The 26,842-nt window shown below is 41.4% G+C and overlaps 2 protein-coding genes across 2 annotated transcripts in view; both read right to left on the bottom strand.

Annotated features, from left to right (window-relative positions):
* Nucleotides 1-23,113, bottom strand: part of LOC121867942 — a gene marked incomplete in the record, with an annotated part of 131,887 nt that extends 108,774 nt beyond the window's left edge. Inside the window, 1 exon segment of the mRNA XM_042368090.1 lies at nucleotides 23,063-23,113.
* LOC121867854 (protein ZBED8-like) lies at nucleotides 18,937-19,578 on the bottom strand. Its single transcript, XM_042367978.1, has one exon. It carries the CDS (start codon nucleotides 19,576-19,578, stop codon nucleotides 18,937-18,939), a length of 642 nt encoding a protein of 213 aa, XP_042223912.1.
* Nucleotides 23,114-26,842: the final 3,729 nt, after the last annotated feature.

Raw genomic sequence — 26,842 nt, 5'->3', positions numbered from 1 at the left:
TATATATATATATATATATATATATATATATATATATATATATATATATATATATATATATATATATATATATATATATATTTCATGTAAATCCACAATGAAAACGTGGATAAGATAAATCTTGATAAAATCACACGGGAAAATGGAAACAACGGAGTACCTTAGCTTTCGTCTTTATTCAAGACATCTTCAGAGGCAACTGGATTACATGGACAGAGAGAGGCTTAAATATACAGGGTGACCTAAAAACATGAGGTCAGGTCATAATGATGACATCCACTAATCCCCACACCAACACACACGTAGAGGAGCTTAAGAGAAGGGTGATGACGTGACTAGACAGGTCAGGTCAGAAAAAAGGGACCCACAAAATAACTATCATACATCAAGATCAAAGGTTTTCAAAGCATTTTTAACCTTGGGCCACTGACAAATAAATTTATGTAACATATTATCAGTTTTGAACTGACCATCACTAAGGTTTATTGATTTTAATTCCTTAATCAAACTAGCTTCAACCAGAAGTCTTTCTGTGACACAAGATGATTTGAATACTTCTAAGCTTTTTTCCCAAGCAATGAGGTGATTATTATTCCTAACATGAACGAAAAAGGCACTGCTTTCAGATGCAGTTCTGATATTATACTTATGTTGTTTGATTCTGAGCTGCAATGTTTTTCCTGTCTGACCTACATAATTACAATTACATTTGCTACATGGAATACAATAAACACTTCCATTTACATTCAAACTTGGGCTATTCCTTATTGTCAGTGGCCCAAGGTTAAAAATGCTTTGAAAACCTTTGATCTTGATGTGCGAAATGGGCCCTCTTCATCTAAAACCACCTCCAATATCTTCCTACCCACAAAAGATCTGTACAATAAGACCATTAGTAAGGATGAGCTCATTAAAGCCCAACAATCTGATCCATCTTTGAATAAACTTCATCATGCGGCAGTTGAGGGTAAAGATTTTAACACCCTTCCTTGTTTTTATTATCAGGAAGGGGTTTTGATAAGGGCCTATAGACCCCCTGAGCTTGCCCATCTAGACACGTGGTCTGAAATACATCAAGTGGTAATTCCCTCCTCAGTCAGACCAGCATTAATTGCCCTTGCCCATGATGGTATTTCAGGACATTTGGGAATCCTGAAAACATAAAAAGCTCCTCCAACACTATTACTGGCCTGGACTTATGAAGGATGTGTCAAAGTACCTAAAATCTTTTCATATTTTTCAAATGGTAGGAAAACCAAATGAAAGTATGCCAGCAGCTCCCATTAAGCCCATCCCAGTATTTTCTACACCATTTGAAAAGATTGTTGTGGATTGTGTGGGCCCATTACCAAAGACTAAGAAGGGAAATCAATTCCTGCTCACAGTTATGGATACCAGTACACGTTATCCTGAGGCTTTTCCCCTTAAAAGCATCACTTCAAAAAATGTAATCAAACCTCTTTTGCACCTTTTCACTTCAGTGGGCATTCCTAAAGAGATCCAATCCGATCAGGGCACCAATTTTACAAGCAATCTTTTCAAACAGGTGATGAAAGACCTCAGTGTGGACCATTGTACATCTTTGGCTTACCCCCCACAATCCCAAGGTTGCTTGGAACGGTTCCATCAAACTTTCAAATCAATGCTAAAAAAATACTGTATAGAACACCAAAAGGAATGGGATGAAAACATAGACTTGTTACTCTTTGCCATCAGGGAATGTCCCCAGGAGTCATTGGGTTTCTCCCCGTTCGAGTTACTATATGGGAGACAAATTAGGGGACCCCTTAAAATAGTAAAGGAGCAGTGGTTTGACACTCCATCTATTAAGCCCGCAACAGTTTCCCAATACATTGACACTTTACGGGACAAATTAACTGAAGTCCAAACCATTGCTCAGTCAAACTTAAAAAAAGTCCTTAGACAAAATGGTGAAGTCCCAACCTAAATTAATTGAAAGATCATTTTCTCCAGGTGACAAAGTGTTACTCTTTCTACCCATTCCAGGCTCTCCCCTTAAAAGCAAGTTTACTGGTCCCTATATAGTTGCTAATAAACTATCTCCCCTCAACTATATAGTCCATACTCCTGATCGCAGAAAAGATTCACAACTTGTTCACATTAATCTCATGAAACTCTACCATTCCAGGCAGTCAGAGGAAGACATCTCAGAGGCTATAAGCCTACCTGTATTGTATACGGCTTTGTCAGGGCCGGAGCCGGAGACAGATGACATGGACCTATTGGAGAATTTAGACTTCCCTCTACCTAAAGAAAACCCTGCTAACAGTCACATACTCAACAACTTGGATGAGTATTTTTCTGTTCTGAATCCATCTCAAGCAAAAGATCTCACTAAGTTGGTATTAACATTTCCTAAAGTCACGTCAGACCGCGCAGGGTTTTGCAATATACTTAAACATGATATTAAGCTAATCTCAGATGATGTACAACCCATTAGGCAATCAGCATATCGACTAAATCCACAAAAAAGAGAGATTATGAAAAAGGAGGTAGATTTTTTGTTGAAACATAACTTAGCTGAGCCTAGTACCTCCCCCTGGGCTTCACCTTGCCTTCTCATTCCAAAACCCGATAGCAGTTTTCGTTTCTGTACCGATTATCGTAAAGTGAACCAGGTCACTGTCTCAGACTCCTACCCTTTACCTTTGATTGAAGATATAATAGACAGCATAGGCTGTGCAAAATTTATTACAACGGTGGACTTGATGAAAGGATATTATCAAGTGGGACTCACGGATAGGCCAAAAATTATCTCAGCATTTAAAACTCCATTTGGTCTTTTTCAATATTTGGTTATGGTGTTTGGCTTTTCTAATGTTCCGGCCACATTCCAGAGGGCAATCAATTACCTGATTCAAGACCTAGATGGGACGTTCGCCTACCTGGATGACCTGGTGGTGGTGTCGGACGGCTGGGACGAACATCTGGTGCGTTTGGAGATACTGTTCGCACGACTGCAAGAGACTGGATTCACCAGTAAACCTGGCTAAATCTGCTTTTGGCCGGGCCTCAGTGACTTACCTGGGACATATCGTTGGGCATGGTATGGTGAGACCCAAGGACGCAAACGTTAAAGCCATCTTGTCCTTCCCCACTCCAAGGACGAGGAAGTAACTCATGCGCTTCCTGGGGATGTGCGGCTACTTCCGCCGGTTCTGCAGTAACTTCTCCAGCGTGGCCGGACCCCTCACAGACCTTACCAGTTCTGCGGTCCCTTACATCTGGAACCAGAGGTGCGACCAGTCTTTCCACCGCCTCAAAGCCTTCCTTGCCTCCACGCCTTTAGTCCACTCACCTGACTACACCTTGCCCTTCCATCTGCAAATCGACGCTAGCGGTGTCGGAGTGGGGGCTGTGCTCCTACAACCCGACCCAACCACTGATGTCCTTCACCCTGTGGCATACTACTCCGCCAAGTTGAAAAAACATCAGACCAACTACTCGACCATAGAGAAGGAGGCCCTGGCTCTGGTGTTGGCAATAAAGAAGTTTGAATGTTACCTCCAATCTCGCCCACAAACCACCCTAGTCTTCACCGACCATAACCCGCTCACGTTCATCCAAACCAACAAAACCTCCAACCAGCGAATCCTCCGCTGGGCTCTCCTCACCCAGCCCTATAATCTACAAATCCGGCACATAAAGGGGGTGGACAACCTGATTGCGGACTCCTTATCCTGAGCTCCAGTGGAAATGCAGCAGCTACTCTCCAGAAGCACGGAGGTCTTTGGAGGGGGGGTGTATTACGAACCACGCCATCTATTGTGTCATGATCTAACTACCCAGCACTACCGAGCAACGCCATCTAGGGACGCGACCCGAGTATGACTAGTCTTAGTCACCACTCCGGGTTTCCTTTCTTCATATCCTGGTTGTTGAGTCACCTCCTCCAACTCTTCCTCATCAGCTCCGGATCGAGGAGAGTTCAGTTCACTCTGGGAAGTGACCACACTTGGATTACCTATCCTGGAAACCTACGGCACAGTGACTACCTACCATCTTCTTCAATACTCAGCCCTACTCATCAGACACTTCAGCATCTCACTTGTGTATTGTAACCCTATCTTACCTCCCACCTCCACTTGCTTCAGAGTGTTGTATGTTGTATAAATATGTATATAATGTTAAGCCAATGTTGCGTATGTTTAAGTTAAGTACGGTTAAGGGTAAATTACACTGGTCTACAAAAAAATATTTTTTTTTCTGGCATGAAACCTTTTAACTGTTTTTTACTAACTTTAAGGTGCTGAATCCAAAATCTGATCTTAGATTTGCTCCATCACGTAACGTGCCAGAATTTACTGAGCTACCAGAGATTGAGGATATAGACCGGAATTCACCTGTTTCTACTGATGAAGATGAAGAGACTGATCTTTTCAAGCCATCTGGTGAAGATTGTGAAAAGCCAACGTTGTTTACTCAGTCAGAATTGAATGATCTGGTCAGAGATGTAAATTTGCCAAAACAGTCTGCTGAATTGTTAGTTTCCAGGCTTCAAGAGAAACGACTCTTAAAATCTGGAACGAGTGTCTCCTTTTATTGCAACAGGGAAGAGCAACTGCAGAAGTACTTTCATTCATATGACCAGCTTGTTTTTTGTAATGATGTAGAAGGACTTCTTCTCTCCATGGGACTACCAGCATATGATAGTAAGGATTGGAGACTTTTTATTGACAGTTCTAAAAGGAGCTTGAAATGTGTTTTTCTTCATAACGGAAACAAGTATGGTTCAATTCCAATCGGACATTCTGTACAAATTAAAGAAGAGTATGAAAACATTAAGACTGTTCTAGAGAGGTTGCAATACCATGCTCATGAATGGTTAATTTGTGTGGACTTGAAAATGGTAAACTTTCTATTGGGCCAGCAAGGAGGGTACACAAAATACCCCTGTTTTCTGTGCTACTGGGACAGCAGGGCTACAGCAGACCATTGGGTGAAAAAGAATTGGCCACCAAGACATAGTTTGACGCCTGGTGACAAGAATATCATTAACGATCCTCTGGTTAACAGGAAAAACATTGTCCTTCCTCCTCTGCACATAAAACTTGGTATGATGAAGCAATTCGTCAAGGCTCTTGATCATAGTGGAGAGTGTTTCAGATATATATGCTCAACCTTTCCAAGTCTCAGCGACGAGAAGAAAAAGGCAGGGATTTTTGATGGACCTCAAATAAGAACACTACTCAGAGATCCACACTTCCTTGCAACAATGACTGAGGTACAGGCAAGAACGGTGCGGAACTTCTTAGGGAACAAGAAAGCGGACAACTATCAAGAAATTGTGGAAGAGCTGCTCTTGAGTTTACAAGCACTTGGATGCAGAATGAGTATCAAGGTTCACTACTTACACAGTCACTTGGACGAGTTTCTAGAAAATCTGGGAGAAGTGAGCGAGGAGCAAGGGGAGCGCTTTCATCAAGACATTAAAGTAATGGAAGAACGTTACCAAGGTCGATGGGACTCGAACATGATGGCGGACTACTGCTGGAGTTTGATGAGAGACATTCCAGAAGCTGTACATAAGAGATCGGCCAAAAAGAGGAAGTTTATGTAACTGTAACTTGATCTTAATACTTGCACTATTTCTACCGTACATTAATTGTTTTTTTTCACCCTTCAATGTTACATTTAAATATTATATGTGCATTAACTTTCCAATTTGATATTAAAAATTTTTGGTTATAGAAAAATACAAATTATAATGCTGAAAAAATTTATGTATACATGTTTAAACCGTCAATTTTGATCCAAAAGTTTACGTTTCCCAGCAAAAGTGCAATATGGTATATCTCAAAAACCTGATGTGATAGACAAAAACCAAAGTCATATTTGGATTCTGCACCCCAAATTTACTTAAAATCCGTTTAAAAACCTTGTGCCAGAAAAATTGTGTTGACCGGTGTTATAGAAAGCTGGATATTTTGTTAAGGAATTTATTGTACTTTATTATACACAACTAAAACTCGCATCCTTTGTCTACCCTTTTATAGTCAGATTGTCTTTGTTTGTTTAGTTTTTTTTTTTTGTTGCCTGTTGGGATCTGGGTAGACTTTTAACTATATTCTAAACCAGTTTCTAATTCCCCAACTCGTAACAATATATATATATATATATATATATATATATATATATATATATATATATATATATATATATATATATATATATATATATATATATATATATATATATAAAATGTGGAAATTCAGAAAGGAAACAAATATTTAAAGAGAAAATCCAGAAATAGTCTTTTAGTATTTGCTGGACGAGATCTTCGTTTTCATGCAGGCGACGCCAAACAAACTCACAGATATACGAGTCAATCATATCACGATTAGTTCCACAATGCGTCTATTTGTTTTATGATTGTATCGAAATTCCCCTAACCAAGCCTAACCTAAACTTTTCTATTTGTTAATTTTCACGAAAAAAGAAATAACCTAATAAAAATATTATATCTTTTTCACAAAATCATTTCTCCTAAAAATGTGTCTTTTTATTATGATTTAGCAGGAAATCTACACTAAAAAAAAATATTTGTTTTGTTTTTGGACACGGTACATGAAACAGAAAGACCTGGGGGTAGTGTGCTCTAGGTAGAGGGTAGGTTACACTTCCTTGCCATTACCCATCATATTTCTACTGTAGTAAACTGCCCTATTTTTCTCCCTCTAATGAATGTCACTGAACACACTGTCCGCCTGAGAAAAGAGGGTGGATTTAGCCATGCTACAGTGGTACCCGCGGCATTCGTCGTAAAACCTGCATTGCTCACATCCCAATTTTGTTAACTACTTGTAAAGGCTAGTGAACCCGACCCCAATTGTATATACACCTACGTTCTGAAACCCCTGCACTGAGTAAAGATGTTGGCATGGTTAAATCTATGATCTTTCTCTCACTTGTTCTCACAGCATGAAGGTGATATAGTCTTTTTACCTGACATAGAACACACTATCCCCACTAGAGAGAGTGCGTCTATACTGATCCAACAATGACAACTTCCCTAATGAGTCCACAAAGTTATTGAAGAGGAATGTTAGAAAATGTTACAATAAGATGTTGTTCCTTATTGTTTATTTAAAGAACCTTCATTATAAAACCTTTATATTAAACCTTCATTATCAAGCCTAAAGCCTTCAATAGTACTCTTTCATTATAAAGCCTTCATTATGGCTTTTTGTTGGTTTCGTGTTTAATGACAAGGCTTCTTTTTAACTGCTGCTCATTAGGAATGTCACTCCATTTACAGGGCCCAATCTATTGGATACATTAGATCAGGATGTCGCTTTTTGCAGAGAAGATACGTTCTTTGCAAGACATGCCTGAGTACTTTCCATCACTTGCACGGTGTTTTTGTTAGTTCTTACAGGAGGAGAGGCGGTTGAGTTGTTATTTTAGTATATTTGTATTTCAACAACAAAGGTCTTTAAAAACATCTACTCGACGGAGAACCATACAAGAATCATTGATAGTGAAAATTTAAGCAAGCTAAATCATTCTGTTATCTGCGGAAGAATTGATATTGTTGATATGTCGGCCTATTTCTGTACCCATATAGACTATGAAGTTGAGCTGTGCGGATCACGGAATAAATACCACTAACGACCGCTTGATATATGAGGTTGTAAACAGGTGGTGATTTCAGGAATTCTATCAGCTCTCAGTTATTTTTTGTCATAATTTAACAAAATGTCTCTTTAAAATCAAATTGGATATGCTGAGCTGGAAAATATTGTTACCAAACTATATTTGGTGGTTCAGGACTCAAAATGGCATATGAAACATGGCCACCAATAACACGATATTTTGAGGTAATAACACAAAGACAGTAGAGTATGTGACGCCTATGTGTATTCTAATTCCTTTAATTTATGTTACAAGTAGATTATAGGAGCTGTTTTGGTATCGCATTAATTGTTTTAATTTAGTTCTGAAGCTCTTTCTGTGGCTGGGTTTGATGTAAACACTTCTTGCTGTTTTCATTTATTGTAGAAGCAGCTATATACGCAGATATAATCTGAGAGAATAAATTACGAATTCTCTCCGTGGAAGTGTTGTGAATAATAATGAGATAACATTTGAGTTACGTGTTTGACTTCCGTGTCCAAGTGGTAATCCTCTACACGTTTTCATTGTGGATCTACATATATATATATGCAAGTAAATCACTGTAGGTGCGCGTGATCTAGGTATATGCTGATAATCACAAGGAAAGAAGAAAACACGAAGTTCCCAAGCCCTTTTGTGTAATTCACATCTTCACCCCTGAAGATGTGAATTACACGAAAGCGCTTGGGAACTTCGTGTTTTCTTCTTTCCTTGTGGTTATCAGCATATATATATATATATATATATATATATATATATATTTCATAAGCCCAATAAAGCTCACGGACTTCTACATACAATCAATACCTCAACCCGCCAGGATTCGAACCCATGGCCCATGAGCGTGACCGGGAACGCTAACCGCTGGACCACCACGATACTATAAGCAGTATTAGACTTTGTTATATTTCACACAAAGCCTGTTCAACGAGCTTATGGCGCCGTGAACCTCTAATTACATATATATATATATATATATATATATATATATATATATATATATATATATATATATATATATATATATATATATATATATATATATATATATATAGGCTTGTGGGCCGTGGGTTCGAATCCTGGCGGGTTGAAGTGTTGATTGTATGTAGAAGTCCGTGTGCTTTATATATATACTTCATTTTTAGTCCATATAACACGCGGACTTTGAACATATAATCAACGACCTCACCAGCCAGGAATCGAACCCTCGACCTACTGGGTGGGACTAGGGAATGCTACCGACCAACCCACAGGGACACTAAAAGCAGTCCTAGACTCTGTTATATTTTACGCAAAGCCTGTTCATCGAGCTGATGGCGCCGTGAACCTCATTGGGAAACTGCCCGTGCCTCGTATGTGGTGTCAGTAGCTGGATTCGGTAAAATGCTACCAACAAACCTAAGGGACAGCGTCGGCAGAAGCAGCAACGCCCTTCCACCAGTGAGGGCCGCCCACAGTCGTCCACTCAGAAGCATGACGACCCTGGACAACGCTCGAGGTGTACTTCCCCTCGCGTCCCAGGACCAAAGTTCCCCAGCACATCAGCGTCATTGTGACCAACGGCAGTGTGTCATCCCGTCTTCAGATGTTGCCCGACACCGGCGCTGATGCTACAGTCATCGATCCCCAGCATTTGCAATGTTTGGGGCTCTCTCCAAGTGATCTAGGACCGCCCCCCAAGGATCTCCGCTTCACGGCAGATGGTTCACAGATGGCCCCAGCTCTAGGTTCACTCCAAGCACAAGTCATCTTTGGCAACAGGTCGTGTCAAGCCTGGATTGATGTGCATAACGGTGTCCCGACGCCTTTGCTGTCCTACAGACATTGTCAAGAGTTGGCCATCATCTCCCAGGACTTCCCAAAACCTATTCTCGAGGTAAAACACGCCAACAAGGTGCACGAAGGGAGCAGCAACGACCCTGCTGTCGCCCTACCCCTACTTCTTGCCAGTGACACCTCTCCTTCGGATGCTCGGAAGTATTTCCTGAAGGAATTCAACGACGTTCTGGTGACCAAGTCCGCTCTGGAATCCAAGCCTCTCAAGAAGATGGTAGGCCCACCCCATGAGGATCCACATGAGGGACGACGCGAAGCCCTTCGCTATCTACACCCCTCGACTGGTTCCCCTGGCCTTCCGTGATGCGGTCAAAAACGAGCTGGACTCCATGGTCGCCCAAGAAATCATTGCACCAGCAGGTGATGACCCGTCTCCATGGTGTCACCCTATGGTAGTCGTCGCAAAACCCAAAGGTGGTGTTCGGATCACCACTGACCTCTCCAAGCTCAACAGCCAGGTGTCTCGTCCTGCGCACCCTTCTCCCACGCTCTTTGCAGCTATACGCAGTGTGAACCCGAAGGCGCGTTTCTTCACGACGATGGACGCCCTGTGTGGATACTGGCAGATAGAGCTTGCAGAAGAAGACCGACCACTTACACCTTTCATTACTCCGCATGGACGTTACAGTTATTGCCGCGGCCCCATGGGATTCGCCGCTACAGGAGATGCTTTCTGCCTTCGAGGTGATATGGCTCTACAAGGTCTGGCAAACTGTGTGAAAGTGGTCGACGACATACTCTTGTACGATGAGGATTACATGGATCACCTCTCCCGTATGTACGAGGTACTCAATAGGTGCCGGAAGCACGGCATCACCCTAAATGCCGACAAGTTTGTTCTGGCCAGTTCTTCAGTGGACTTTTGTGGGTACACCCTCTCAGGGAATGGTATTGCAGCTGACCCGGAGAAGGTCTGCGCCATCACGGATTTCCCCACCCCTGCTAAACTCACCGACTTGAGGTCCTTCATCGGTCTCGTCAACCAGTTAGCAGAGTTTTTGCCGGACATCTCCACAGCTGCCCAACCACTTCGCCCCCTCATGAGCCCCAAGAGGACATTCCTGTGGACCCCCAACCACGACAAGGCCTTCCAGCAAGTGAAACAGGCCCTGTCTAGTCCACCCGTCCTAGCCACGTTTGACCCAACCTTACCGACGGTTCTGCAGACAGATGCCTCACGCTTGTACGGCGTGGGATATGCCTTATTGCAGGATCATGGTGGAGGGCAGTTCCGGCTCGTCCAGTGTGGCTCGCGTTTCCTCTCTGACACCGAAACGCGCTATGCTACTATTGAGATGGAGCTGTTGGCTGTGGTTTGGGCGATGTCCAAGTGCAGGTTTTACCTCAAAGGCCTGCAACACTTTCACCTAGTGACCGACCATCGCCCGCTTGTCCCGATCCTCAACCACTACACGCTCGACGCCGTTGAGAACCCTCGCCTCCAGCGTCTGAAGGAGAAGCTCTTGGCGTACATCTGCATAGCAGTGTGGCGTGCTGGTAAGGAGCTCTGCATCCCTGACGCCTTATCCCGCTCTCCTGTCAGCCGCCCTACTCCAGATGACCATGTGCTCTACGCCGACCTCGCTCTTTCCGTCAGGACTGTGGTCACCCTACACGCCGTCCAATCCCTTCGTTCGGACCTGTCACCAGATGACGACAGGCAATGGAGGACCTTTGAACAGCGGCCCGAGATGACCCTTCCTACGTCTGACTCGTCGAGTGTGTGAGGAATGGATTCCCTAGCAACCTTCACAACACCCTGCTCCTGTATTGGATACTCCGCAATGAACTCTACTGCGACGGGGACCTTGTACTGTACGGAGCACGTGTAGTTGTCCCTGCTGCCTCACGTCCCCACGTCTTGGCTCGCTTTCACGACAGTCACCATGGAGCTGAGGCCACCAAACGACGTGCACGACAGACTGTGTTCTGGCCCAGTATCGACTCCGACATCTCCAATGTTGTCCGTGCGTGTGAGGCCTGCCAAGTATTGCAACCCAGCCAGCAGCAGGAACCCTTCATGAGTGAAGACAACCCCACCCGCCCCTTTGAGTCTGTGTCGGCCGACTTTTTCTGTGTGTCAGGAAAGTCCTTTCTTGTTTTCGTCGACCGTCTCTCTGGTTGGCCGGTTGTCATCAAGTGGGGTAATGACAGGACGTCTGCCGCCACCATCAGCAAGTTCCGCCACTACTTCCGTGACGTGGGCGTTCCTGTACGCCTGCGAACCAACGGAGGGCCCCAGTTCACAAGCCGGGACTTTGCTGTGTTCCTTGACCGATGGGGAGTCCGGCATGTGTTGTCATCGCCCCATTACCCGCAGTCCAACGGCCACGCTAAGGCTGCTGTCAAATCCCTGAAGCACCTCATCCTTAAGGTGGCCCCTTCTGGGAATATTGACTGCAAGGCCTTCGACCGGGGTCTTCTTGAACTCCGCAACACACCTAACTACACAGGACGCTCCCCTGCCCAGGTCTTGTATGGACGCCCCCTTCGTTCTTGTGTTCCTGCTCACCCTCAATCCTTCTCCAATGAGTGGCAGGCCAAGACAAAGGATTGTGATCGCCGAGCCGCCGAACGTGTGCATGATGTCGTCGCCCGCTACAACGACCACGCCCGTCCTCTTCCCAAGTTGAGTGTTGGCAGCCAAATCCGTGTCCAGGACCCGACCTCCCTACGTTGGGACAAAGTGGGTGTAGTCATGGGTCTCTGTAGGTCACGGCACTACCAGGTGCGGTTACCCAGTGGTCGTGTGTGGTGGAGGAACGGCCGTTTTCTCCGCCCTGTAACAACGCCTTCTGCTGACCCCGCCACCAGTGTCGAGTCCCATACCCTCCCCAGTGATCAAGTCCCTCGACTATCTGAACGGATCCAAAAGAAAAGGTCTGCTCAAGACTTTGCTACGAGCGTATAGGGGGGATGGAGGCGTATGTATATTAAGTATGCTGTATGTATATTATGTATGTGCTCCATTTATATACATTATTTATGCAGCCTAGCTAGCAGTGTGTGGCAATGTATTTACCATGTCCCACTCGCTTAATTAATGTGCCTGGCGACATACGGAAGCTGCTAATGTATCACTTGCCACATGTCGCCTGAAAGGCCAGTTGACCTTCAGATAGATCAGGGAGAGCCACCTCGCTTGTGTATCTCTGTTTGTCCAGTAAATAGAACCTACAAAAACTCTACAGGTGTTTGTGTTCGCTCCTGTAGATAGAACTTGGTACCCAGAACATATACACCCCTCTCCCCGCCCCCGTAGACACTGGTGAATGATGCCACATCCTAGTGAAACAATTCCCCCTATCCACTGACATAGAAGATGTGCGTGACTTTAATTCTAGTATACTCAGTATACGTCGACATTACCCGGGGAACACCCCACAAGCTACTGTCATTGTCAAGTGGAGGGGAAGGGAATGCCCAACCATGGTTGAGGCCCACTCAATCTTCCCCCCACTTTATGCAGAACCCTATCATCCTGGGCCTGCATTTTGTGTTGTCTGTTCTCCTTGGGGTCACACCTTCACTGCCTGCTGCCGACATGATCGTCCGAGATGTCGCTTCCATTCACGTAACCATAAATCCACCGCCTGTGCCCAGAAAATCAAAGACCACCTTAATAGGGGTGGTGTAGGTTATGTCGTTGATCCCAGGTGTTGTAATTGTGGCGGCAGGCACAATGCTAACTCACGGCAATTCCCCAATCTCCCGTCTGTCCCAGGGGAAAAGCCTACAACAACGCCCCCTCCCCCCCAGTCTTCTGGGCCTCCTCCCTCTGCGTTCCCTCTGTCTCCAGCAATGCCTCCTTCTTCAACAACACCTGCCCCTGCCTGGCCTCGCCTGGCTGCAACACAGCAGTCCCGGCCGTCTCCTAACTCAACTCCTACTGAGCTCCTCCCCGTCTCTACTCTGACGCTGTCAGGACTTGTGCTCCCACAGGTTACCCCCCCCCAAAACCCCCCTCCAGTGACATGACACAGATCATATCCCTCTTCCAAGAATTTACCAACCGTATTGAAAAACTCTTCTTTACACTGTACCACCATCTACGATCTACTCTTGCCCTCTGTTGCCACCCAGTCATTCCTCTCTTCTGTTTTGACACAAGTTGGTAGTCCCACTGTGAGCCCCTCCCTCCTATGCTCACTGCCTACCCCACCCCCGTCGGCCATCACAACTGGTGTAACGCCTACCGGGCCTGCCCTGGTGTGTCCTGTTGGCCCCGAGCGAAGTCCTGCATCATCTTCACGACACTTGGTGCCTCAACCTGCCCACCCACCGCCGTGCCTGCTCCTGAGGACACCATCTCCGGCTACCCGTACCCCACCGGCATGCTAGCGCACACTCCATCACAATCACACTAAAAGGTATGTCCTTCAATATTGTCAATGTCTATGTGCCTCCCTCCACCCATACTGAACCTGTCCCACCACACCATATCACCTCCACTCCACTGTACTTCACCACATCTACAGTAGTACATTGGTAAACCTGAGCCTGACCACACTGTTTTTAAACTTTGTGGTCAACCCGACTCTCACACCCTCTCTCACTACATCCTCATTTGCCCTATGACCTCCTCCTACAGGTCCCCAGCCGTTACCAACACCTCTTCCTTCCCTGACCAGATATCCCTCCTCCTAGAGACAGGCACTTGACATTATTAGGGACCTAGTGAATGGAGGGTTAGGTCATGTTGATGCACAGTTGTTGCCAGTTGGTCAACTTGTTGCTGCTTTACATATAGATGAAACTAAATATCAGCTGACTCCTATCTTTCAGGAGCATGAAGTGGAATATTATTACCCCTTATTAGAGGCAACCTCAACACATAAGAAAATACTAATACACATTCCACTAAACTCAACAACAAATTTGCTGCATGGCACTTGGAATCATTTCCATTGAAAACGAATGACGATCTTTCAATTCTAAATAAACAAACTGAACTAATAGTAGTATAAGAAGATTTTCATTAGTTGCTGTGACTAATCATGAAGTCCTCAATCATTGTAGGTCAACATACTTACGCTTGCATGTATGCCCTGCTTATGCTTTCGCTTTCACACAGGCTGCAGAAGTTACGTTTGAATTAGCTATAGTACAAACTAATGCATCTACAACAATGTAAATACAATCCAATACCACATCGATTAGTGTTTCATGCACATGTCAATAATGTGCAGTATTTCTATTTCCCAAATCAAGCCAGTGTGATACTTATATGCTAGGATGTAGGTAAGTCGAAGGTTATCATATAGCACCAGACTATTGTTAAATAAGCAGTAATGTAATCTCAACCTTGCCTACTGGCCATCATATTGCATTTGTCACAAACATTACTTCTGAATTGGTACCCATACCATTTTTCCTGAATATAAATTTCAGCAGTCTTCATATTGTATCAGATGAGCTTAAACTTCTATCTTATATTAATGAAACACAGATTCCTTACTACAGGATTCTCTGTATAATCTTACCTGGTTTCATTATACCTAAGATCATATTTAACAGTTCCTTGAGTGTTATGATAATTTGTTACAGAAAGATTTCTTATAGGTACACAATAATTTCTAAGAGGATTTTTCGGAAGGAATTAAATAAGCATGTGCAAGAAGAAAAGGTTTAGCTAAAGCACACTTTATTGTAACAAGGTTAGGTACACCTAGGATTTAAACCACGAGGACTCGGTTGGAGGTGGCCGAGCGTTTAACAGCACCATTTGCAATACAGGGTATATAAATATTTACCCAAATGTATAATACCAAATTATTCACTAAGTTATTCAACAATGACTTAGTAGTTATTCACTAAGTTATTTAACAATGAATTTCTAGTTATTCACTCAGTTATTCAATAATGACTCAGTATTTATTCATGTTATACATGCTGAGTCTATAACTTCACCAGGAGTCAGACGAGGTCAAGCCCACTAATCACAACACCCCGCCTGACACTCCTCCTCCACTCTCACGCTCAGAGCGAGAGGATTGGCAGAATATTACCACGCGCTCAGGGGTGAAAACTTCACTTAAAGTGTTCCAATAAAAATGTACTCCAAACACTTCCCCTGGAGGGTATTCACAATACATTCTCTCCTAAACTAAGTAACTGTGTAGATAGCCGCTTCAGCAATAAAGAAAGCCCAGAACAAGTATGTACATCAACCCTGCCACTTAAAAGTTCCAGAACTATTCTATATATAATTGTGTATGATATAAAAAAAACACTATCACACACACACACACACACACACACACACACAACACACACACACACACACACACACACACACACACACACAACACACACACACACACACACACACACACACACACATATATATATATATATATATATATATATATATATATATATATATATATATATACATATACATATACATATATATATATATATATATATATATATATATATATATATATATATATATGTATATATATATATATATATATATATTTTTTTTTTTCTTATATACATTATTAGTGTGTGTGTGTGTGTGTGTGTGTGTGTGTGTGTGTGTGTGTGTGTGTGTGTGTGTGTGTGTGTGTGTGTGTGTGTGTGTGTGTTTGCGTGTTTTACGCTACAAAGGGATAATACCGATTAGTGATAACTTCACTTTTTGGAAGCTTCAGACTGGCTATAAACGATCATGTTGATCATAAATACACATTTATATGAAAAGTTTCATAAAAAACCACGTTAAATAGTCATTTTCGCTCCGTATTCACAAATGAAAACCTAGCACAGTTTCCAGAAGTTCATAAGGTATATAACGACAGTATAAAAAATATGTTGATGAATATCAATATTACTAGTAACGATGTGCTTAAAGTAATTAACAAACTGAAGCCTCATAAATCGCCTGGTCCAGACGAGGTATATGCTAGAATATTAAAAAGAATGTAGAGATGAGTTGAGTAATCCATTAGCAGTTTTATTTAATAAGTCATTAGAATCGGGCCTAGTGCCAGAAGCTTGAAACTTGCAAATGTAGTTCCGATTTTCAAAAAGGTGATAAATCAATAGCATCAAATTACCGTCCCATTAGTCTCACGTCAATCATAGGCAAGTTGCTAGAGTCAATTATTGCTACAAAAATCAGAAGCCACCTTTGAAACATTCAACTTAATTCATTCTTCTCAGCACGGGTTCACCCAGGGACGTTCTTGTCTCACAAATTTGCTAGCTTTTTCTCAGAAGTATTTGAAGCGGTAGATAATGATAAGTCATATGATATAATTTATTTAGATTTCAGTAAAGCATTGATAGAGTCCCTCATGAGAGATTGATAAGGAAGGTAGAAGCACATGGAATAGGTGGATCAGTATTAAAATGGATTAGGTCATGGTTAACTGGTAGGAAACAAAGAGTCAGCATAAATGGATTAAAGTCAGACTGGGGTGCGGTCAAAAGCGGAGTTCCCCAGGGATCTGTATTAGGCCCTCTGCTGTTTGTTATATTCATTAATGATCTTGATTTAGGCATAACTAGTAGGATTAGTAAATTTGCAGATGATGCCAAAATGGGGAGAGTGATAAATTCAGACAGTGACTTTGAACACCTTCAAAGAGATCTAGATACCTTACATGAGTGGTCAGTAGACTGGCAAATGAATTTTAATACTGATAAATGCAAGGTACTACAGATAGGAAGACGAATACAAACGTTAAGTATAAACTAGGTAACACGGAAATAGAAAACTCAGTTTGTGAAAAGATCTAGGTGTATTTGTTAGCAACGACTTGAAACCTAGAAAACAATGTATTAGCGTTCGCAACAAGGCAAACAGGATTCTTGGGTTCATATCTAGGTCTGTGAGTAACAGAACTGCTGACGTTATCTTGAAACTTTACCTAGCATTAGTGAGGCCACATATGGATTATGCGGTTCAGTTCTGGTGTCCTTATTATAGAATGGACATAGATTCTTTGGAGAGAGTACAAAGAAGAATGACAAAAATGATCCATAATATTAGAAACCTTCCATATGAAGAAAGACTGAAAAGCTTAGGCTTACATTCATTAGAGAGGCGTAGAGTTAGAGGAGATATAATAGAGGTGTACAAGTGTGTAAGTGGGATTAACAAGGGTAAAATGGAAGATGTTCTGAAGCTCAGTAATAACGAAATAACTAGAACAAATGGCTTTAAATTAGATAAATTCCGATTCAGAAAGGATATAGGCAAGCACTGGTTTGGTAATAGAGTTGTGGATATGTGGAATAGGCTACCGAGTGCTATAGAAGGATCGGGGACGCTAGGGAGCTTCAAGACGAAGTTGGATAGGCACATGGAAGTGCTGGGATGGGTGTGAAAGGGATCTGCCCTGTATGGGCCAGTCGGCCTCCTGCAGTATCCCACTTTCTTATGTTCTTATGTTCTTATGTTCTAACCTACTTATTGTGTAATTTTGCTATTTTATGAAAGCAAATGACGCTTTAAATGAAACAAAACAAATTTTTACCCTGTACGAATTTATTTTTATCGAGTTATAGCAGTGAAAACAAAGTTATCCCTATTCGGAAAATAATTCAATTGTTTTTTAAGGCATATTCGGCACTTATTCCTATTTAGAGTAATACACACACACACACACACACACACACACACACACACACACACACGGACAAATAACAAAATCTAATAAAAATGATTTCTCCAAAAAGAAAAAAATACATATATTTGGAATTAGCAGGGAAATCTCCATTCAAAAACTTATATATTTGGACTCGGTAAATGAAACCGTAAAGACCCCCTACCCTTAGTTATGTGTTTCCCTATGGCGTCTTCAATACAAGTTAGTGCTTTAGGGGGGGGGGGGCGATGCTTCTCGACCACATCCTAAACAATATGCACAGTAGACTGGGAGGAAGGGACGGGCCGAGATAATGGCCGATTAGCAGGAGCTAGGGAATCTAACATCCATTCTCGCATTTCTTTATAATATTTATGTCTACGAATCATAGCAGCGACTGAATCATGCATGACAAGTCTAGCAGGATAATTCTCATCATTCAGGCACAAGAAACTCATCTTAGGCGGTGGACTATGCGACAACTGAAAGTTAATATGTCGTAGAAAATCCATTCCTAGTAAGTTGTCTCCAGGAAACACTAGATCAGTGGTTCTTAACCTTTTTTGAGTCACGGACCCCTTTGAGAATTTGGTGAAAGCTATGGACCCTTCCCTAGAAAAATGCACATAAGCACATAAACACAACTTTGCATGCAATGAATATACTCTATTTTATTGAAAATTCATTGCCTCGTACAGTGTATGACATACACAAAGTATGGATAAAGTAAACAATCTTAACAAAGAATTATGTTTCACACCTTTTTATGCAAAAATTAATGGCCACTCCATACAAAAATGAGGTACAATCATCTTGTGCAAATGAAACAAAACAAAACTTTAATTCTGCTCAAAAGTTAATTTCAATGAGAAGGTTGTTGTTTGGCTTGAATAAGAAGATGAAACGGTGGAGTGGTCTTTGACAAGGTAACACGCATGTCATCTTTGACATCCAATCGATTTCGACTTTTCGTTTTGACAGAAACAAGTGCTGAAAACCCTGACTCACAAAGGTATGTAGCAGCAAACGGAATCAGAGCATCCATAGCTCGCTTTACCAGACAAGGGTAGGCTTGTGTCAACGCACACCAGAATTCTCCAAGGCTCTTCGAGTTGAATTCATTTCGTAACATTTCCTTTGTCTTCAGGTCAATGAGGAAATCTTTGGCAGGGTCTTCATCACTGATACAGTATATGTCAGCAAGGAAAGGATTACGAATCCATGTTTCAACTTTTAGGTCACCTGAGCAGAAGTAACCCTTGAAAGAGTTCTGCAGAGTATCCAGATGTCTGCAGAATTCTGCCTGCAGAGAAATTGACAGGGCCTTGTCACTCTCGATTCCATCCTGCAGAAGCACTTCCTCTAACATTGGAAAGTTTGCATAGTTGTCTGCCTCCAACCTCCTCTTCCACAGTGGCAGCTTGGCCAGAAAAGCTTGCAGTGTTTCAGCAGCATCCATAATAGTGACTCCAGGGCCTTGAATCGGAAGATTCACCTCATTCATATGGCCAAAAATATCCGCCAAGTAGGCCAAGCCATGAATGAACTCCTCACTGTCAAACTGTTCTGAGAGTGGGCTTTCTTTTTCTCTCAAAAAAGTGCAACTTCTGCTCGAAGTTCAATCAAGCGCTTCAAGATTTGTCTTCTGGAAAGCCAGCGAACTTCTGTGTGGTAGAGAAGAACTTCATATTCTGCTCCCATTTCTTGACAAAACCTCTTGAAAACGCGATGGTTCACAGCCCTGGCTCTGATGAAGTTGACGACTTTCACGCCAGTAGACAAGACTTCTTTCAGAATTGCTGGCAGAGTCTTTGACGCCAATGCATGCCGATGTAGAAAACAATGGGTCACGATGACCTGGGGAGCTTATTTCTTCACCAAAGCAGCAAAACCAGATGTGTTGCCAAGCATTGCAGGTGCTCCGTCTGTGCACAAAGTACCAAGATTTTTCTTCCAGTCGAAGCTCTGCTTGGCAAAGAAACTATTCACCATTTCTAAGATGTCGATGGCCTTTGTAGTTTCCAAAAGGGGCTCACAAAATAGGAATTCTTCTTTGATGGCATCAGCAGACGAAAACCAGGAGCTGGCTGCACTGAGAGACGTCAGTAGTTTTATCCAGTTGCATGCTGAATGGAAACGGCGTAGCTTCCAATTCTTCCATTACTTGCTTCAGAATATTAGAAGAAATGTCAACCGCTGCAATTTTCTTCCTCTGCTCCAAGCCACAAACCAGCTCGGCCATTTCCAGGGCACATGGCTTTACCAAGGTCTTTCCAATCGTATGTGACTTATTTTGCTTGGCAATGCGATAAGCAACCTTGTAGGTTGCTTCAAGACAAGACTTTTGTGTTGGGGCAAATCCAAGTTTTGTTAAAGTTCCAGCTTTCTCAAATCGGGCCTTCTTTGCACGAAATAGATCAACACTGTCCGATGCATTTTCAGGATGGACAGGCGTGAGGTGCTCCTTCAGCTTTGTTGGCTTCATGCTTCCATTGGCACGAACCTTGCCACACAGGAAACACTGCGGCTTTTGTGTCCCATCACGTTCAGCGATGAAAGTAAAACCAAAGGATAAGTAAGCTTCGTTGTACTTCCTTTGATTTGACATTTCCAAATTGAGCTAGGACTTCAAAAAAAAAAAAATATGAAATTTATATGGAAAGCAATAACTAATGAACACAAATTAATAAGCACGACAGATCGACCGACAGAAAGACAGATCGACAGAGATAGGCAGACAGACAGACAGACTGACGGACAAACCTTCACAGAAAGACAGAGAGACAGACAGATAACCTTATTTTCAGTAGCATTATTACCGATTTTTCAAGGTTCCCCTCAGAAAATATATGAATGATACTGACTGATGACTTCGTGTTTTCCTACCCTGCTGACGCACCCAGACCCTAACTTTATCCATTCTCTCTCTATTTATGCATCCCTACTCTAACCACGTGCACCCACTCCCTAACTTTGACCAATAAAAAATAACAGACTTGTTGTAAATAATGGATAAAACAAATAAATACAGCGCACCAACCGTTCTTGGCGTTTCACAACACTCGCACGCGCCTTTCTCCATATGCACCCACATACCCACAAACACATATTCACACACTGTACACCCATCACTCATAAGCCACACTCTGAAATTGTGGTCAGAAGGCGGTCGGAGGTCTCCAACCTCTGCTGGTACAGCTGTAGTAATAATAACTAAGGCCCTCTTTCGCTACCTTCACCAAAAACATAACCATAGGTAATTGAATATATTTCGGAAAAAGTATGTATTTGAAGATACTATGGCCCCCAGTTAAGCCTTACCAGTATATGAGAAGATTCCCAAGCCGTGATAAACCGTGGAAAATGAGAAATAAGTGTATGTTACCTGACCGTGTACAGTAGCATCCCATGCTACCCTACAGATTTGCTGGTTTTCTTCAGTAACCAAAAATACATATATAACATCTGGAATATATTGACAAAAATAGAACAACTCAATCTAAGAATATAGTGAATATAAATGTTAAATTTTTATCTGACCTTCACGGACCCCCTGAAGCCCATCCATGGACCCCAGGTTAAGAACCCCTGCACTAGATTGTCTACCACTAAACATACGCGTCTAAAAAGGAACTTCCTATTGCTACATCAAATGGACAGTACCCGCTGATCGCCAGTGCCTAGCCGCTAACGGCGAATGTATGTTTATTAGAGCTGACAAACATCCCTTGTGCCCTTCTTAATAATTGTAGCCTGACTACCGGTGCCAGTAAAAAAAAGTTAGCGGACTCCACATACAGTTAAATAAATTATAGCCTGCCGAAGGAAAGCGGAGGTTTATTTTTACTATTACGAGCGCTAGTAGCTCTGTCCAGCTCGATATTTAGGGCAATGTACAGTATTTTCCGATGACCCCTCTGGTTGTAATACCAGCTCACTAAAGGTGGAGAACGTACTGCGTTAATGTGCCTAGGCAGAGCTGGAAGAGCCCACTGGGTATAAGGATGTTGATTGGCACCAATTACGTAGGGTTGTGTTCGTGCAACACCTGTCACAGGTGCGAGAAATGGATTGGGAAGGTGGCCCACGAAAATCGTATATGCTCCTGATGGACCTGTCGATCGTGGAACAATACGAAAATAAAGCTATCAACACAATGAAAATTTAGAATGAACCCACTGAAATATTTCTACACAACAAATTACCAATTAATTATATGAGCGCCACTCACCATCTAAGTTATCGCCAAAAATTATTTTAGCTAGAAAAATCTCGACCTGTAATTTCGACAATTCCTCCGACCCGAATTTTTTTTCCAGTGCTTTAATAAACAAAATACTCTTCACAAGATACATAAAATTACTTTCTAGTTGGGTTCTGTTACAAGTAAGACCTAACAGAATGGGTTCATCTAGTTAAACCCATTAAAAGGGGTTACATTATGAGTAAAACTCATTAAATATTGGGTTATTTTTTGACTGGGATCGTTCATTACGAATCAATACCATTGAGATCAGGACCAGTATGAGATAGATCATTACGAGTGGCACCCATTATATAGTTGAAAAACATTAATTCTCGGGCACATTACATGAGGGTCCTTTAGACTAGGATCCAATACAAATCATTTCCATTAAAGTGGGATCGATTGAATATTCCGCCCCTATAAAACTGGAACCCATTATGAGTGGAACCCAATAAGACTGGGAGCCATTATGAGTGGGACCCCTTAGTAGTGGTACTCGTTCAGTCTGGGACCCATTATTATTCGGGTCAATGTGTCCATTATGTGTGGAGACCACTAGGACATATACCCGATATGACTGGGATCTATTACGAGAAACACCCTCAAAATAGAGATTTACTGCAGGGATTCACCTCCCACACTTTTAGTTATGACGAATGTTCATTATTACCCTAAGTTTGCTGAGAACATAAGGGATAATTGATAACAAATATATCTCACCACAACTACGAAAAAACATTACCTGAGAAGCTGCGTTGGAGCCAAGATGGAGGTACTAGGCATTCACCTTCCCTGTCAGACGAGGACGGTCATATCCCAAGCTTATATTCTCATGGTCCAGCTGGCAACTCTTTGATCATCTACCTTTTAATATTAATTCCTTAATCTTCCATCCTTAATTATGGTAGGTATATGAACATTTCACATCCTGATACAGAACTACATAATGTAGCACGTAATTTCATAGTAACTTAAAACACAGAGGACAAATCACAGTATCATGAATTAACAGTAGTTTGATCATGACGACACGAAGCGCTTGAAGATGTAATGTGACTTTTCTTTTATGCTCTAATGCTGAGTAGAGATGGAAAGGTTACCTACACTAGTAAATTTTCTCGTGCAGTAATCGATATATATATATATATATATATATATATATATATATATATATATATATATATATATATATATATATATATATATATATATATATATAGAGAGAGAGAGAGAGAGAGAGAGAGAGAGAGAGAGCATCTCTTTGAAAACTGTTTGTCTGTTCCAGCCATAAAGCACCAGAACGGAAGCAGTTAGAGACCTGAAACTTGACACACTCCACCTCCACCGTACACGAAATAAGAGCTTATAAAAATGGGCGACGTAACAAGTCATGTCAAGTCATGTAAGAAAATATGAGACCCACTAATCATCTATCCTACATCTACCTCAAATGCTTTCAAACATTTTTAACCTTGGGCCACTGACAAATAAATTTATGTACTGACCATCACTAAGGTTTATAAAATCTATTTCCCTAATCAAACTTGCTTTAACCAGAAGTCTTTCTGTGACACATGTTGATTGAAACACCTCTATACTGTTTTTTCAATCTATGGGATGATTACATTAGTTGACAGGGGTTCAGTAACATGATTCAAATACGCTGCACTTTATTAATTTTGGGGTGCTGCATTCAAATACGGCAATACAAAATATCAGTCACGTAATATTTTTATGATATATGTGTATATGTAATGTAGGAATATAAGATACGTACTTGTGTTGGTAGGGATATATTAAATGTAAGGTTAACAATACTGAACAGGAGAATGGAGAGAATACAACGCCGAGGCTGTGTTAATTCACCAAATTCACGAAATCGAGTTTCCAAATGTACCTTCAGCAATAAGGCCCGTTCCTCATGGAAATGGCCTCCCTTTACCTACACCACTGGCTAATTTGGAAGAGCTCTCAACTTCGGATGAGGAAATTGAGGAAGAAATCCCAGAATCATCCCATGATCCTCCTTTCATTGACCAAACTTCCAATGAACAACATCTTATAGAAGAAAGTAAACTTAATTATCTTGTACGTGATCTCCGTCTGTCAAAACAGCAGGCGGAACTTTAGCATCAAGACTGCAGGAATGGAACTTCCTAACGAAACAGACAAGAATTTATGCTTTTAGGAAAATACATATTACATTATCTTCATTCTACAGTATGTAGGATTCCCTGTGTGTGTGTACTGATGTAGATGGACTGATGTCAGACTTGGGAGAAAAACATGACCCAAAGGAATAGCGGCCTTTCACAGATTGCTCCAAGTTAAGTTTGAAAGCAGTATTGTCGCATAATGAAACTAGAAGCCCTCAGTTCCAGGAGTGCATTCTGTTGGTTTGAAGGAGACGTATGATAGTATGGAAAAAATACTGACCGCTATACATGGATTATAGATGGCAGATCTGCAGTGATTTGAAGGTTATAGCCCTTCTACTCTGCCTTCAAGGAGGGTTCACGAAATATTGTTGTTTTCTGTGTTTATGGGACAGCAGAGCAACAGAAAAACACTACAACACAAAGGACTGGCCAGAGAGAGAAGAGTTTGTTTCAAGAAAAAGCAACGTTAAATATACTCCCGTGGTAGACCCAAACGATGTACTTCTACCTTCTTTACATATTAAGCTGGGACTAATGAAGAATTTTGTGAAGGCTATGGACAAACAGGGTGATGGGTTCGTGTACTTGAAGGGAAAATCCCCACAGCTCAGTGATGCTAAAGTCAAAGAGGGTATCTTTGATGGCCCACAGATAAGAAAGTTACTTCGTGAAGACGACTTTGAAAACAAACTGAATGCAAATGAGCTAGCTGCATGGAAATCCTTCACATATGTAGTCAAGGGGTTTCTTGGAAACAACAAGGAAATCAACTATTGTCAACTTGTAGAGGAACTCTTAGAAAACTAAAACAAAATCAGGATGCAGGATGTCCCTGAAAGTCTACCTCCTACATTCGCACTTGGACTTTTTTCCAGAGAGTCTGGGGGCGGATAGTGATGAACAGGGAAATCGATTTCATCAGGACATTAGACGTTTTTGGGAAAAGGTAGCAGGGTAGATGGAATCCTACCATGATGAGGGATTATTTCTGGTTTTTACAATCGGAGGACAATACAACATATAAAAGGATGAAATAAAATAACAAAAGCCCATACAGTGGCTAATTTAATAGTTTTTGTTTTCATTCTCTATTGAATTTTAGTGTGATGACGTGGATAAAAGTAAAAGGAATAACAGGAAAAATAATATTTTTCAGTTTTGTATTTGTAAGAATTATTTTTTGTATAACAAATAAACTGTACGTGTCAGAAAATTTTTATTGCCAGTTTTGAAATCAGCACCTCAAAATTACCAAAAGGAAGCTGCTCTGAACCATGTTACGGATTTTTTTTTTAAATTGTTGCCCAGTGTTACTGTTCCTTACATGAAAGAAAAGTGCACTGCTTTCAGATGCTGTTCTAATATTATACTTGTGCTGTTTTATGCTGAGTTGCAATGCTCTCCCAGTCTGGCCTACATAATTTCCATTACAATTGCTACATGGAATGCAGTAAACCCTTCCATTTACATTCCAGATTGGGCTATTCTTAATTATCATATTGGCTTGGGGGGCGAAAATGTAATAATTATAATAATAAAAATAATAATAATAATAATAATAATAATAATAATAATAATAATAATAATAATAATAATAATAATAATAATAATAATAATAATAATAATAATAATAATAATAATAATAATAATAATAATAATAATAATAATAATAATAATAAAGAACCATAAAGAAATGCAAAAATTGACAAAGATCAAAAGTAAGAAATGATATATGCGTGTTGTGTTTTCAAAGTAAGAGAAACAATTGAGACCCTGCAATTGTATGTAAATGAGGCAGAAAGTGAGATCAGCAACCTGGGAATTGGTCACAATTTTCGTGATTCCATATAGCAGCAGGGTCTACCATTAGACAACACATTATCCAGAGGAGGTTTAATGTCTCAAAAATGGTAGATAGGGAAGACATAGAGAGAACCACTTTCACACCTGGACAGAGGCGTGAATTGCCACATGATGGCCAACATAAAATCCCAGGCATTGGCAGAGGGCATTCAAATGATACAAAGAGTCTTAGATGCTTTTAAAGCCTATTTCATGACTGAGGGCCAGATATCATGGCATGAAGCTGTGTCTTTCCTGCACTAAGAGAATTGCGTGTTATCTTCACTCATCCTGAAAAGTGTTTGTCACTGTATAATTTTGAAACTAATTATACTTTGTATTTTTTGTAAATAAAATAATTCTGTCAGTGGGTTTGCTTTTCCATATTTGGATATATACTGATTTCTTTTGTATCTCATAAAAACCTGAATTTGAAATAAATGATGGATATGCACTGGGTCACTCCTTGGATAATTAAAAACAAACATAAGTTTCCTTCATTATATTGTAACACTCAGATT

The sequence above is a fragment of the Homarus americanus genome, unplaced genomic scaffold (assembly GCF_018991925.1).
Source record: "Homarus americanus isolate GMGI-L3 unplaced genomic scaffold, GMGI_Hamer_2.0 scaffold37032, whole genome shotgun sequence".
NCBI classification, from domain to species: domain Eukaryota; kingdom Metazoa; phylum Arthropoda; class Malacostraca; order Decapoda; family Nephropidae; genus Homarus; species Homarus americanus.
This window is presented reverse-complemented; position numbering and strand designations above follow the sequence as displayed.

Coding starts and splice junctions, on each gene's coding strand:
- LOC121867854 (XM_042367978.1), bottom strand. CDS start 19,578: ATGAATGAGGTGAATCTTCCGATTCAAGGCCCTGGAGTCACTATTATG.